General features: G+C 41.8%; 1 protein-coding gene across 3 annotated transcripts in view; it reads left to right on the top strand.

The window, feature by feature from the left end:
- Positions 1–4,148: 4,148 nt before the first annotated feature.
- The window catches only part of TLR3 (toll like receptor 3), a 16,194-nt gene continuing 4,922 nt past the window's right edge, over positions 4,149–15,420 (top strand). The window contains exons 1-4 of one of the 3 annotated variants that reach the window (XM_032298866.1): positions 4,196–4,248; positions 7,086–7,206; positions 11,795–12,242; positions 13,994–14,185. In XM_032298866.1, coding sequence (XP_032154757.1) covers positions 11,802–12,242; positions 13,994–14,185 — 633 coding nt within the window. In that variant the 5' untranslated portion in view covers positions 4,196–4,248; positions 7,086–7,206; positions 11,795–11,801. Of the gene's footprint in view, positions 4,249–7,011; positions 7,207–11,794; positions 12,243–13,993; positions 14,186–15,420 lie in introns of those variants that run through there. The other 2 variants (XM_032298864.1, XM_032298865.1) reach the window with 2 other exon arrangements.

The raw sequence follows: 15,420 nt of genomic DNA on the forward strand, positions 1-15,420 counted from the left end.
AAGTCTTTAGTTATGTAAGTTTGCTGGCTGCTTCTGATTGGTTGAGCTTACGTTTTTCTTTAACATAGGCATTTACGAGATATAGTGCTCAAGTTGCCATGTTTGCATATGTCACTTATGTTTGCAGATCAAGCAAGGTTGGGATCACTTATGAGTCCTTGCTGGTTTTGTATGTTCATGCATTCTTCCGGCCTGGTCTCCATTTTAACGTACAACACCATGAATAAAGGTTTACTTCTGAGACTCTAAGAGCCATTTTAAACTAAGTCTATGCAGGACATTGCCTCAAATACCCACTAGCTCACGACAATGAGATATTCATTGCTGACACAAATGTAAGTATTACTGAGCAATTAGTTCTCTACATATTTGGCCCTCACAAAGCCTGGCAAAGTGTAATTATTGTATTGTTCGGTACTAACCAGCCTTTTCATGTAGATGCATTGGGACGAGTCTTCTGTTTGTCCCACAGTTTCAGTCCTCTATGCAGTTGGAAGCCGCAGTGATGCAATCCTCATGTCTCAATTCGTCCATTCAGGAGATTGTGAAGACAATCCTGTAAAACCTCAGTATTGCAGGTGCTGATAATGGTGGTAATGAAAATGATAAACTTTCCCTTATAAATCTTATAATGAATTGACTAGACTGCCTACGGAATATATCTACATCTATCTTTGTCTACAGTTGAAATGGTTGTTTTATCCTTTAAAACAATTTAAAGGATAATTAAAATGACTGTTTTGTTAAGAATTGTTGCCGAGCGCGGTGGCTCATGCCTGTAACCAGCACTTTGGGAGACCGAGGCGGGTGGATCGTGAGGTCAGGAGTTTGAGACCAGCCTGGGTAACACACTGAAACCCCATCTCTACTAAAAGTTCAAAAAAATTAGCCAGGCACGGTAGCAGATGCCTGTAATTCCAGCTGCTCGGGAGACAGAGGCAGGAGAATTGCTTGAACCCGGAGGCAGAGGTTGCAGTGATCTGAGATCGCGCCATTGCACTCCAGCCTGGGTGACAAGAGTGAAACTCCCTCTAAAAAAGAAAAAAAGAAATTGTTATTAGGAGTGGGCAGAGGCAACAAGAGTGAAGCTCCGTCTAAAAAACAAAAACAGAATTGTTATTGACAGCAGACAGAGAAGAACAGTAGGTTCAGTGTGAGTGGAAGTCGCTGACCACACCGGGCTCATCACTCCAGTAACTTGCTGTTTTGTCAAGTCATTCTTCCAGAAATTTTGCAAATTTTGTCTTACTAAATTCTCATTAAAATGACTGCTCAAATGGAAGGAGGAAACTCAAATTTAAGTTTTTAGAATGTTAATAAATTTAAGGGACTTTAGTTGCTAGAATTCTGTAGACCTCAGTTGTGCTGGCAATAATATAGCTTCCCTTTATTCTAAGATTGGCTGATCTGTAATGCTGTGAAATACCAGTGTTTACTAAATTTGCTACTTTAAGTGATTTTTATTTAATTCTCTCTCTCTTTTTTTTTTTTTTTGAGACGGAGTTTTTGCTCTTGTTACCCAGGCTGGAGTGCAATGGTGCAATCTCAGCTCACTGCAACCTCTGCCTCCTGGGTTCAAGCAATTCTCCTGCCTCAGCCTCCCGAGTAGCTGGGACTACAGGTGCACGTCACCATGCCCAGCTAATTTTTATATTTTTTTTAGTAGAGACGGGATTTCACCTTGTTGACCAGGATGGTCTCAATCTCTTGACCTCGTGATCCACCCGCCTCGGCCTCCCAAAGTGCTGGGATTACAGGCTTGAGCCACCACGCCCAGCCATTTTTTTTTTTTTTTTTAGACAGAGTCTCCCTCTGTTACCCAGGCTGGCGTACAGTGGCACGATCATGACTCAATGCAACCTTGAATTTACCTGGGCTCAAGTGATCCTCCCACCTCAGCCTCCCAAGTAGCTGGGACTACAGGCATGTACCACTACGTCCAGCTAATTTTTGTATTTTTTGTAGAGATGGAGTTTTGCCATGTTGTCCACGCTGGCGTTGAACTCTTGGGCTCCAGCAATCTGCCTGCCTCAGCCTCCCAAGGTGTTGGGATTACTGGGATGATCCACTGCACCCAGCCTTAATTCTTTTAAAAAGGGAAAAATGAGGTTTTTCATTGTGGCTTCAACCACCATCATAGCTAAATAAGTTAATGCATAGTTAAGAAATATACAGTGGAGAGCAAACAATCTGTGTTCTACTTAGAAACTAGCAAGAATCGAGGACTAATACTGTTTGAATGTGAACTGGTACTAAGCTCAAACTGTTGCATTAGGAGACCATCAAAATTTATTTATTGAAAGCCATTCATTAGTCAACCAACGTCGTGGGAAATTTAATCTGTATAAGGAGTCATAAGGCATAAGAGATACGTATGAAGGATTGTTGAGACGATGTGTTTTATTTCGCTAGTAATGCATATGACACCACTGCAGCTTTTTTTTTTTTTTTTAATTTAAAACAACAACAATCACTTATTTGCTTGCCTCTCAAGCCTTGGTAATTGTGCTTGGTAATGAGACCTCGCTGCATGCTTGCTAGTATCCGGCTGGCCACAGCTAGTCAAATGGTCAAGCCCAGAGTCGGCGTGGGAGAAGACTGTGCAAAGGTTTGAATTCTGAAGAGGAGTCTGTTTCATCGAAGGCCAAAGGAACAGTCCTCCTCGGAGCGTGTCTGGGGAGTTATAATACAAAGAATCAACCTCACCTGACTTCAAGGTGCTCACAGAGAAGAAATCTTTGCTGTCAGTGACGTTTGCCCGCACATCCCAATGGATAGGTGTGAGGGTCAGTCACTTACTCAGGACATCTGTTTTCGTATGGTATTACGTTACAGATGTCACCGATGAAAATCAGAGACATGGAACCATGAGCCCAGTAAGTATAAGACGGTCTAGCTAAGGCTGGAGTCCAGGAGAGGGCACTTTGACTGTGGTGCTTATTTCTTTTTTTCTTTTCCTTTTTTTTTTTTTTTTTTTTGACGGAGTTTCACTCTTGTTACCCAGGCTGGAGTGCAATGGCACGATCTCGGCTCACCGCAACCTCCGCCTCCTGAGTTCAGGCAATTCTCCTGCCTCAGCCTCCCGAATAGCTGGGATTACAGGCACATGCCACCATGCCCAGCTAATTTTTTGTATTTTTAGTAGAGACGGGGTTTCACCATGTTGACCAGGATGGTCTCGATCTCTTGACCTCGTGATCCACCCGCCTCAGCCTCCCAAAGTGCTGGGATTACAGGCTTGAGCCACCGCGCCCGGCCCTGTGGTGCTTATTTCTTGCCATCAGTTCTGCAGTCAGTTCAAGCTAATGCCACGTCTCAGCCACCCCAGCTGTTTTACTACTTTGTGTGATAGAAGCATATGGTGGCTTGTGGCACGTCCTTAGGCAAATCACTCACCTCCCTAGGTTTTGTTTTCCTAATTTCTCCAACAAGGAAGTGAGATTAGGTGGTCTACAGTTTCTTCCAACTGTGATATGTTCCTATTTAACAATATGGTTATGATATAGTATATCTGTAATGAAAAAATGTGAGTTCATTTCTTAACAAGCACATTCCCTTAACTAATTGGAGTCATTAAAGTGAATTGAAAAACAAAATGCTTAGTTAATCTGGACTTTTCTGGGCATACCAATTTGTTCCCTAACACGTCTCACCGTGGAAAAGTGCCCAGCAGGAGTGGGCTGGCTCTCGGCTTTGCCATGATTGGCTTTCTCTGCCTTGAAACTCAGTTTCTCCTTGGATGAGGATGTTAATTTCTGCTGGGCTTATTTCACAGCGTTGCAAAGAGGTAAAAGCCAGACAAAAGATGTGAAAGTACTTTAGCTTTGATTAAGGATTTTTTTTTTCCTGTCCTTGTGACCATTCACTACTCAATTCTGACGGCTTCGCATGAGTCTAGCAGAATATTGAGGGATTCCCCGCCCACATCAATGATGAGGTCCCCACTTTCAATAGCTGTTGCTAAATCTGTGACCCTTTCAATGAAATCCAAGGATCTCAGCTTAAAAACAGTTAAAATAAAATAAAAAACAAGACGTTTTTAAGAAGCCGTCTGGAACAGCTGCCTGAGGTTGCCGGAGACTGTTTTTGTTTCCTTCCCCTGTCCTCCTTGGAATGCACCAAATATAAAAGCATTCTTTCTGAAGCTTCACTTTCACTTTCGAGAGTGCAGTCTACTTGCCACACGCTTCCCTGATGAAATGTCTGGATTTGGACTAAAGAAAAAAGGAATTGTCTGCAGTCATCAAAGTGAGTAAAGGTGTACATTTCACATTCTTACTGCACAGGGTCTCTCTTGCTGGGCAGAGTTACTAGAATGCGTGTGCTTTCAGCCTTCTTTGGTCTTTCTTTGATCTGGTGCTTGAAATCTAGTCAGAATTATTCAGGAAGGGAAGCGGAAGAAAAGGGAGATGAAATGAGTGTGGCAGAGGTATAACTCAGCATACAAGTAACAGCATCAATGTCTAGTTAATATGATAAAATGTTTATGCAGTATTTAATTTTTTTTCCTCTGCAGCATTTTGTACCTGGAAAAACACATTAGGGAAGCTATGGAAATCATTTTGCAACAGCCTTTAAAAAAAGAAAAAAATCACATCTTTGCCTTAAAGAAACAAAACTCCAAGAGGTGACAAGAGCGTGCTCCCTTTTCTTGGTTTGATTGGCTGGAGGGGAGCTAGCGTTGTATGACAATGTCGTGGACAGGAGAGAACATTCAGGTGTTCCTAGGAGTCCGGAAATGCTTTCTTTCACCTAGAAGGATAGTGGAAGCAATGGAGAAGTGGAGAGATGTTCAATGTTCAGGTGTATGGGAGGATCAGAAATCGGCCGAGGCAACTGTGGGGCACTCGAGTGAAAACAGAGTCGGGCTTCAGCAAATTGATTCCCAGGTTTACAGACGATCACGTGCCAGTATGTGTCTGCATGTGGGGTGCCTGTGTGTTCACCTAATAAAAAGATTGCAAAGTTTGCAAACCAAGCTCTGAATAGCAGTTAACTCCAGGTAGTCTGTCTCCAGACCCCACGTCCTCACCATTAGGCAATATTGTCTCTCACTTGGACCAAAAAAAAAAAAAAAAAAAGTAAATTTCATGTGCTCTCACAAAATATTTCCAAAATTCCACGGCCCAGTGAGTCTTTTTAAAATGTATTTTTCATTTTCTTTATTTGTTAGATCTCATTCAACAGCAACTTTTTCTTCACCCTCATTTCGTCTTTTAACTGCATTTTTGTTTTCGAAGCATGTCTGAGAATAACCTTTGCATACAGATCGTATGGTTATAAACTTACTGAATTTTTGTATATCTCAAAATACTTGTATCATTTTCTTTAGTTATTTGGGTGGATGTGAAATTTTATTGTATTGTATTGTATTATTTCATTTATTGATTTAGAGACAAGGTGTCACTTTGTTGCCAGGCTAAAGTACAGTGGCATGATCATGGTTCACTGCAGCCTTGACCTCCCTGGATCAAGCAATTCTCATACCTCAGTATCTCGAGTAACTGAGGCCACAGGTGTGAACCACTTTGCCCAGCTAATTAAAAAAAAAATTTGGTAGAGATGGGGTTTCCCCATGTTGCCCAGGCTGATCTCAAACTCCAGGGCTCACGGGATCCTCCAGCCTCAGCTTCCTAAAGTGATGGGATTCCAGGCATGAGCCACTGTGGCTGGCCAAAGGTAATTTTCTTGTTTTTAAGAGATAGGGTCTTGCTTTGTTGCCCAGGCTGGAGTACAGTGGTGTAATCCTGATTCATTGCAGCCTCAGCCTCCTGAGCTCAAGTGATCCTCCTGCCTCAGCCTTCCAAATAGCTGGAACTACAGGCTTGTGCCACCACACTTGGCTAATTAAAAAAATTTTTTTGTAGATATGGGGACTCACTATGTTGCCCAGGCTGGTCTTGAACTCCTGGCCTCAAGTATCCTTCCACCTACACCTTCCAAAGTGCTGGGATTATGGGGATGAGCCATGATGCCTTGCCTGGATATGAAATTGTAAATTCAAAATAATTTCCTCTAAATGTTTGGAAAGCTTATCTCTGTTGTTTTCTAGTGGTTCAAGTGACCGATAAAAAGAGTTTTTTTAATTGAGATTTCTTTTCTCTGGAAATGAAGGTTTTAGGATTTTTGTGTGCACGGTTGCAATTCTGACATGTCGTGTTCGCCTCCATGTTTGTTTCCCTTTCACACCTCCTGCCTGGCATTTGGCAAGTTTTGCCCACTGATGAAATGTCTTCAGAGGGAGAAAGTCCTTCAGTGGTTCAGGGATATTCTTTGTAATGGATTAGTCCTTCTCAGCAATTGTGACCTCTAGCTGGAGCCCTACCTGAGGGGTACATCCCACCTAAGCAAGGAGAATGTGTCGTAGGGACTTTACCTGTGAGTTGGTAAGTGGAGGTAGTAAGCCCTTATGGTACTGGAAGAGAGATCTGGGAGGCCCTCAGAGAGGTGGCGGGTGGGGAGCTGGTCCTTGGCACTTGGGAGGATCATTGCCAGCCCTGCATTCTTCATGCGCCTGGGCAAGTCAGCAACCTGCATCCTTGCTGGCCTGGCTGTGGCGTTCCTCGTGGCCTGTCGATATAAAGGATGTGCACAGCGGCCGGGCACGCTGGGTGACTCACACCTGTAATCCCAGCACTCTGGGAGGCCGAGATGGGCAGATCACAAGGTCAGGGCTAGAGACCAGCCTGGCCAACGTGGTGAAACCCCGTCTCTGCTAAAAACACAAAAATTAGCCAGGTGTGGTGGCAGGCGCCTGTAGTCCCAGCTACTCAGGAGGCTGAGGCAGGAAAATTACTTAGAACCCAGGAGGTGGAGGTTGCAGTGAGCGGAGATTGAGGCACTGTACTCCAGCCTGGGCAACAGAGTGAGACTCTGTCTCAAAAAAAAAAAAAAAAAAAAAAAAAAAAACCCTAAAAGCTGTGCACAACTTTACAATGGTTAGTGCCGGTGTTGTAAAGGCCATGAGATGGGAATATTAGTTTATGGAAGCCTGGGTTTTTTTTTCTGAGAACTAAATTAGAATATTAGTAAAATCACTGTTTTTGGAACAGTTCTAAATACTCACATTAGTTTTGTTTTCCCAGGATTAATCACCTGAGATGATTTTATTATCTGAAACTTATCGGGAATAATCTGCCTCATGACTTTGAGATCTTACGGAATATCTGTTTAGACGTCATTCCCATGGCTTCATCTCTGTACTTTGTGGCTGTGTTTGATTTTTTAAAATATCTAAAATTAGGTTGTTGGTCACGCCAGAGAGTATCACCTTGGGAACACATCCCACCAAAATCCGGTGTGACCGTGTGCGGAGATAGGAGTGGCTTTCCTGAGCTGATTGGAGCCCAGGGAACACTGTTGTATGAGTGCAGTCTCACCTTGCGATACAGAAATACCTGAGGCTGGTCATTTATAAAGAAAAGAGGTGTAATTGGCTGATGCTTCGGCAGGCTGCATGGGCAGCATGGCGGCATGTTTCTGGGCCAGCCTCAGGTAGCTCTTACCCATAACAGAAGGCAGAGCTGGCCACAGCCGGAGGACGAGGGAAGGGGAAGCTGCCACACGCTTTTATTTCTTTATTTTTTTAAATTACTTAATTATTTATTTTGAGACGGAGTTTCGTTCTTGTCATCCAGGCTGGAGCGCAGTGGTATGATCTCGGCTCACTGCAACCTCTGCCTCCCTAGTTCAAGCGATTCTCCTGCCTCAACCTTCTGAGTAGCTGGGATTACAGGTGCCTGTCGGCATGCCAGGCTAATTTTGTATTTTAGTAGAGACGGGGTTATGCCATGTTGGCCAGGCTGGTCTCGAACTCCTGACCTCAGGTGATTCTCCTGCCTTGGCTTCCCAAAGTGCTGGGGTTACAGGCGTCAGCCACCCCGCCCGCCACCACACACTTAAAAAAAAATGATTATAAGAATTCACTCGCTCATGTCAGGAGAACAGCACCCAGGGGACGGTGCTAAATCATTCGTGAGAACTCCGCCCCGTGATCCAGTCCCCTCCCACCAGCCCCCACCTCCAACACTGGGAATTACAATTCAACACGAGATTTGGGTGGAGACACAGAGTGGAACCATATCAGCTATGTACTCAACATAGATTTATCTATTCAGAGCCGGCGCTGCTCCAAGTGTTCTGGTCAAGACAACACAGTGCGGAATAAGAACTATGTCCTCTGCTTCTACAGCTTTGCACTCTAGGGAGGAGCAGTAATCAATCATCAATAATACACAACATTGGATAACTTCCATCAACCACGGCACAGAAAAAGCAATCTAGAAGAAGAGCAAGGTGTCAGGGTTTGCACCTTGAACGTCAAGACTTGTTATAAAGCTAAAGTAATCGGAACAGTGTGGTGTTGGCCTGAGAACTGACAAATATTTCAGTGGAAGGGAGTAGACAGCCCAGAAATAGACCCTCACTTAAAACATTCACTCAGTTTCTAAGGAAAGCACAGAACAACCCAGTGAGGGAAAGAATATCGCTTTAAAAAATGGTCTGATTGACTGGTTACGCACACACAAAAGAACCGTGACTCCTACTTCACACATACACACACGATAATTCATTTCGGAGAGATCACAGACCTAAATATGAAAACTAAAATCATAAAGCTTTTTTCAGAGGAGAGTATCTGAGTAATGGGAGTCGAAAAAGTTTCTTAGACAAGAAACAATAAAAATTTAAGAGAAAATAATAAACTAGACTTCATCATAACTAAGAAGGCACCATTAAGGAAATAAATAGGCAACTCACACACTGGGAACAAATATTTACAAAATAGGAATCTGACAAAGGACTGATACTCAGATACATAAAAAATTCCTACAACACTGTAATAAAAAGGAAGCAATCTAATAAATGAGTAAAATATTTGAATATATAAGGAAAGATATATAAAAACAAACAATAAACATATGAAAATTATTGAATATCGTTAGCAGGGAAACGCAAATTAAAACTGTAATTAGCTATCACTACAAACTCACCAGAATGATTAAAAATAAATAAAAATAGGCACCAAATGTTGTCAGGGAAGTTGGGGGTGCAACACTTTCCCAAACGATCTGGCAGTTTCTCATAAAACTAAATGGCCCAGCCATTCCAGTCCTAGTTATTTACCCCAAAGACACAGGACACAGTCACGTGTCCTATGGGGATATGCATTGTTAAGGGACTTTGTCCTTGTGGGAACCTCATAGGGAGTGCTTACACAAAACCAGGTAGTACAGCCTGCGGTGCCCAGGCTGCAAACCCACACAGCCAGCACGCGACTGCACTGAACACAGTTGTAACACAACGGGAAGCACTTGTGTAGCTAAACATAGAAAAGGTAAGTGAAAATGTGGTATACAAGTTTACAAATGGGCAGGGAACAGCGGCTCATGCCTTAATCCCAGCACTTTGGGAGGCCGAGGCAGATGGATCACAAGGTCAGGAGTTCGAGACCAGCCTGCCAACATGGTGAAACCCCATCTCTACTAAAAAAAAAATTAGCTGGACCTGGCGTCGCATGCCACTGATCTCAGGCACTCAGGAGGCTGAGGCAGGAGAATTAGTTGAACCCGGGAGGTGGAGGTTGTGGTGAGCCGAGATCACGCCACTGCACTCCAGCCTGGGTGACAGAGCGAGACTCTGTCACACACACAAAAATAGATCACAAATGGCACTTGCATAGGGCACTTACCATGCATGGAGCTTGCAGGACTGGACGTTGCTCTGGGTGAGTGAGTCACTGAAAGCTCAGTAACTGAAGGCCAGGGCATTACTGTGCACCACGGCAGGCTTCACAAACACTGCACGCTTAGGTTACACTAAACCTAGTTAAAAATGTTGCTTTTTTCAGTAATTAACTTACTATGACTATTTTACTTTATACATGTTTTAATTTTTAAAACCTTTTTGACTCTTGTAATAATGCTTGGTTTAAAACAAACACATTGTATACCTATACAAAAATATTTTCTTTCTTTATATTCTTATTTTATGTTTTTTTCTATTTTTAATCTTTTTCTTTTCATTTTTTAAACCTTTTTGTTGAAAATGAAGACACAAACAGACACATTAGCCTGTGTCTGCTCAGAGTCAGGGTCATCAGCGCGTCTCTGCCCTCTGCCACGTCGCGTCCCACGGGAAGGCCCTCAGGGGCCACAACATGCACGGACCTGTCATGTCTTGTGACAACAGTGCCTTCTTCTGGAATCCTCCCAAAGGACCTGCCTGAGGCTGTTTTACAGTTAACATTAAAAAAAAAAATAGGTAGAAGGAGTACACTCTAAAATAATAATAAAAAGTATAGTATAGTAGACACATAAATCAGTAACATTCATTTATTACATTATCCACTATTATGTACTGCACATAATTGTATGTGCCATATTTTATATAACCAGTAGTGCAGTAGGTTGGTTTTTAGCAGCACCACTACAAACATTAGGGATGCATTGTGCTATAACAGGACGGCTACGTCGGTAGGTGATAAGAATTTTTCAGTTCCATTATCATCTGCAGCGAATATTTATTTATACGGTTGTAAAACTGTGATTGAGGCTTGACGCATTGGTTCATGCCTGTAATCCCAGCTTTTTAGGAGGCCAAGGTTGGAGGATCACTTGATGTCAAAAGTTTGAGACCAGCCTGAGCAACAGAGCGAGACCCTATCTCTGCATAAAATTTTAACAATGATAAAGGATTGGCTGGGTGTGGTGGTGCATGCCTGTAGTCCCAGCTACTTGGGAGGCTGAGGTGGGAGGAGCCCTTGAGCCCAGGAGTTGGAGGCTGCTGTGAGCCATGATAGCACCACCGTAGTCTAGCCCAGGCAACAGAGTGAGACTCTGTCTAAAATTAAATAAATACATACAAACCATTTTTGAAATTGTAAATGATATTTACTGACTTTAGATTCTCTGGATTCACGTAGGCCAACAACCTCATACTTAATCCTAGCTTCAGGATAAAATGCTAACATTTCACATCTTGACAATGTCAAGCAATGTTAAAATTGACAGTTTTAGGAAACATAAGAAAGGAAGAAGTGTGGAGAAAATGTATTTATTTATTTTACATAAAATAAAAATTAACTGGCTGGGCGCCATGGCTCATGCCTGTAATCCCAGCACTTTGGGAGGCTGACGCAGGCGGATCATGAGGCCAAGAGATCAAGACCATCCTGGCCAATATGCTGAAACCCCGTCTCTATGGAAAATAAAAAATTACCCGGGCATGGTGGCACGCGCCTGTAGTCCCAGCTACTCAGGAGGCTGAGGCAGGAGCATCATCTGAACCCAGGAGGTGGAGGTTGCAGTGAGCCAATATCATGCGGCTGCACTCCAGCCTGGAGAGAGAGGAAGACTCCATCTCGGAAAAAAAAAAAATAATAATAACTAGAGAAAAGTTGTAAAAAGAATGAGGGAAAATATAATTAAATTCCTTATATTTATATTGAAATTAGTAAGTGAAGAAATAGAAGGGCAAGAGTATGAAGTTACGGAGGTGACCGTGAGAATTACAGACAGAACCTATCAAAAGAGAGACATCGCCCTGCAGCTGGGATGGAGGTGAAGGATGGGAAGGAAGTTTGCATGTTTTACTTTTTCTCCTTTCTGCACTGTTTGAAATGTTTCCATTTGATGTATTACTTGTATAATATGTACTTGTATGGCATAAGAGTAGAGTAATAATATCATACATAGTCAATTTTGCTGATATATTTTCCAAGAAACATACCAATGCGTTTGAAAGCCATGTGCTATTAATGCTGCTCATACTTCTTAATCTTTCTTTTATGCAGCAGAATCATGAGACAGACTTTGCCTTACATCTACTTTTGGGGGGGACTTTTGCCCTTTGGGATGCTGTGTGCATCGTCCACCAACAAGTGCACTGTTAGCCATGAAGTTGCTGACTGCAGCCATCTGAAGTTGACTCAGGTACCCGATGACCTCCCCACAAACATAACAGTGTTGAACCTTACCCATAATCAACTCAGAAGATTACCAGCTGCCAATTTTACAAGGTATAGCCAACTAACTATCCTGGATGTAGGATTTAACACCATCTCAAAACTGGAGTCAGAATTGTGCCAAAAACTTCCCATGTTAAAAGTCTGGAACCTCCAGCACAATGAGCTGTCTCAACTTTCCGATAAAACTTTTGTCTTCTGCACGAATTTGACTGAACTCCATCTCATGTCCAACTCAATCCAGAAAATTAAAAATGATCCCTTTAAAAACCAGAAGGTAAGATGAGAATGTTTATTGTTACTAATGTTTTTAAGTCACTTATCCATCCTTAGACTTACTATCTAAATATCAAGAAAGAGGAAGAAATCTGATCTAATCCAAGTTAATACAAATACTGCCATTATGATAGAAAACGCTTCCAAAAGAGAAAATATACTCTTAAATCAGTTTCATTCTTAATTTTAAATGTTTGCCTCTCTCACTTTCTCCCATGAGAAATAGAACTTAGATGCAAGAGGTAGAAGTCATGAACGGAGAAGAATCAGAATATCCCGTAAGAACATGGAAAATAAACTGTCAAAGCTGCTGATTTAGCATGTGAAGTCATGAAAAAGTGTTGAGTCCAAATTCTCACTTAAATAAAATTAACAAATTGATACAATGATAAAGTGAATTGTTCAACTAAAACTTACCTACTCCTGGTTTAAGAAATCGCCTCGATGGCTGTTTCAGTGACTTTTTCAATGGTGGTGTCACTTTTCCATTGACTACAGCTTTTTTTTTTTTTCAGCACTTTGCTTGAATTTTAGTTTGTTTTTTCCTTTGCTTTTTAGTTGACATGTAATAATTGCATATATTTATGGGATACAGAATAATCTTTCAATATGTGTATACGACGTGCAATGATTTAATCGGGGTAATTATCATTTCAAATGTTTCTCATTTATGTCGTGAACATTCAGAATGCTCTCTTCTAGCTTTTAAAAAATATACGACAAATTGTAGTTAACCATATTCACCCTACAATGCTTCAGAGCACCAGAAAAAAATGCATGCTATTGTTTCTAAATCTGAGGCAATTATTAAGTGCTTTTCTTTAGCCAAAGTGATTTTCAAGTTACTTCATTTTATGGCCTTATAAAAAATTGAGCATTGTTCTTCCCCAGATGCCAAGAGTTATGTACAAATGTAAACATGCTGTGAAACAGAAAGTGATTTGCTCCCTAGCTATTTTAAATCTTTTCTTGGGTCTTCTCAGAGCCTAATGTGGATGAAATACCTTTGACTACAAAGGCCTCAAAATCTGGCTAGAGAAATCATTGCAAAATGTTATTTTTTAAAGACTTAAATGAAAAAACTGCTTTCGTTCATAGAGATTACATTAGGTTTTGCCTTAACTGGTATCAGCTTTTCCTTACCTTTTGCCTGAATTTGAAGCGAACATATTCAAAAGAAGCAGAGGGTGATAAAACATGCCACAATACTGGAGAAGCAAACAAAAGTTAATATTCTGTACTAGTCATGAGCCAAAGTACATGCAACTATGAATCTCAATATCAACATCTATTTAAAATTTCATAGATGGCAAAATTCTACTCATGTTTTTTAAGAAAAAATTCTGATGCTTATTTTCAAGATTAATGAATGACACTGTATGTTTGATAAGTCATGTGAAAATTCCTGGCATCATAAGTAAATGGTTATGATAAATAAGTTCATAAATTTGCAATGTTCCTCATATCATAAATAAGTTTAAATCCTTTTTATTTTGGTAAGAAAAATAAAATGATTCTTGAAGTAAGAAATAAAATCCTACAATGCTTGCAGGGGTAACCATCACAAAGATTATAACATAGCAAAGATTATTAATCAGGACACAGATTATTGATTATGCTCACAGTTACTATTCTACAGAAAAATAGAAAGGTGAGATCTTGCTGTTGAAATATTTTAAAGATGTGCTTACACTTAAAAGAACTGTTTTTGACAGCAAGAGTCTAACATATGCATATTATTTTTCCCATCAGAATTTAATCACATTAGACCTGTCTCATAATGGTTTGTCGTCTACAAAATTAGGAACTCAGGTTCAGCTGGAAAATCTCCAAGAGCTCCTGTTATCAAACAATAAAATTCAAGCGCTAAAAAGCGAAGAACTTGATTTCCTCGCCAATTCATCTTTAAAAAAATTAGAGTTGTCATCAAATCAAATTAAAGAGGTAAGACGTAAGGTAAAATTATTTCACGTTCTGCCTTTAAGGTGGGTGGTCCCGCTCTGTGTCACATACACAGGAGTCTGAAGGTCTCCAGAGAGAGGCGTGGTAGGCTTCGCCTGTCTTCCAGCAATCCTTCACACCTGCTTCTTGGGGATACTGGTGCCCTTCTGATGAGAGCTTGGGCAGCCCCAGGACAGGTCAGGGGACGGAACTCTGCTGTCCGGCAGCACTGGGTGGAACCCCGTGCCATGACCTCGGGAACATCCCTAACCTCTCTGAGTCTGTCCCCTCGCTTGTAAAGGGGAAAGAGTGCTCTCTACCACACAAGCTCTCTGAAAGAATTGTTCATAAAAGAGTACGATGGTCAAGAGCCCCAGCTTCGCAGTCGGGTTAGCTGGCTTGGTCTCCGGGCTTTGTCTTTGAACAATGGTGTCATCAGGCAAGTTATTCCAGTTGTCTCTCTGCAGCCTCCCAGCTTTCAAATGGGCATGATAATGACTGTTCCACAGGACTGTGTGGTAAAGAATTCAGGGCCGGGGCAGTGCTCGGTAATCGGTAAGCAGCGCTATGTTGTCAGCTTAATTAACTGACTGGACTGTCTCTTCTTGGAATCGTGATCTTCAGTCTAATCATCTTCTGTGGCGGGGGAGCAACAACGATGTGGGTTGGTGGCACAGGGGTAAAAGAATTTACCAAGACAGTCGTAGGTGGAGAAAGGCACATTTGTTAGAGAAAGAAGGAAAAGACAGTGCAAGAAGACAATGGGCGTATCAGCAAGAGAAGCTGACTGCGAAGAAGAAACGAGGCTTGCTGGGGACGTCACAGGATCATGTTTATGCTGAGTGCTGAGGGGGACTTTGTGCAGTCCTGCCGGCGCCAAGGTGGCAGTGGGTGAACCTGCCAGGGGCTGCTGACAGCTGAGCACAGGAAGACTGTGAGCCATTTTCACAAAAGGGCTATGTGTCCTGGATCATGAAGAGAGGCAGACTTACAACTTATCTGCTCTTTTGCTTTCCCTGGATCCTGCTAGACTGACTCCTTTCCCTAAATAGGATACCACATGTTCACATACAGGTTTGTCTGTATTTTACACACATTCGTTCCAGGCCATGAGACTACTGGAAATCCTCAATTACAACTCTATTCTTTCTCAGACATAAAAACAAACGGCATACAAATTTATCCTGAGATATTAAAATGTTTTGTGTGCAAGCTATTCATTTTACCGTTTAAACAGC

This window comes from Sapajus apella, unplaced genomic scaffold (genome assembly GCF_009761245.1).
Source record: "Sapajus apella isolate SASKATOON/1434 unplaced genomic scaffold, GSC_monkey_1.0 scaffold39, whole genome shotgun sequence".
Classification (NCBI taxonomy): domain Eukaryota; kingdom Metazoa; phylum Chordata; class Mammalia; order Primates; family Cebidae; genus Sapajus; species Sapajus apella.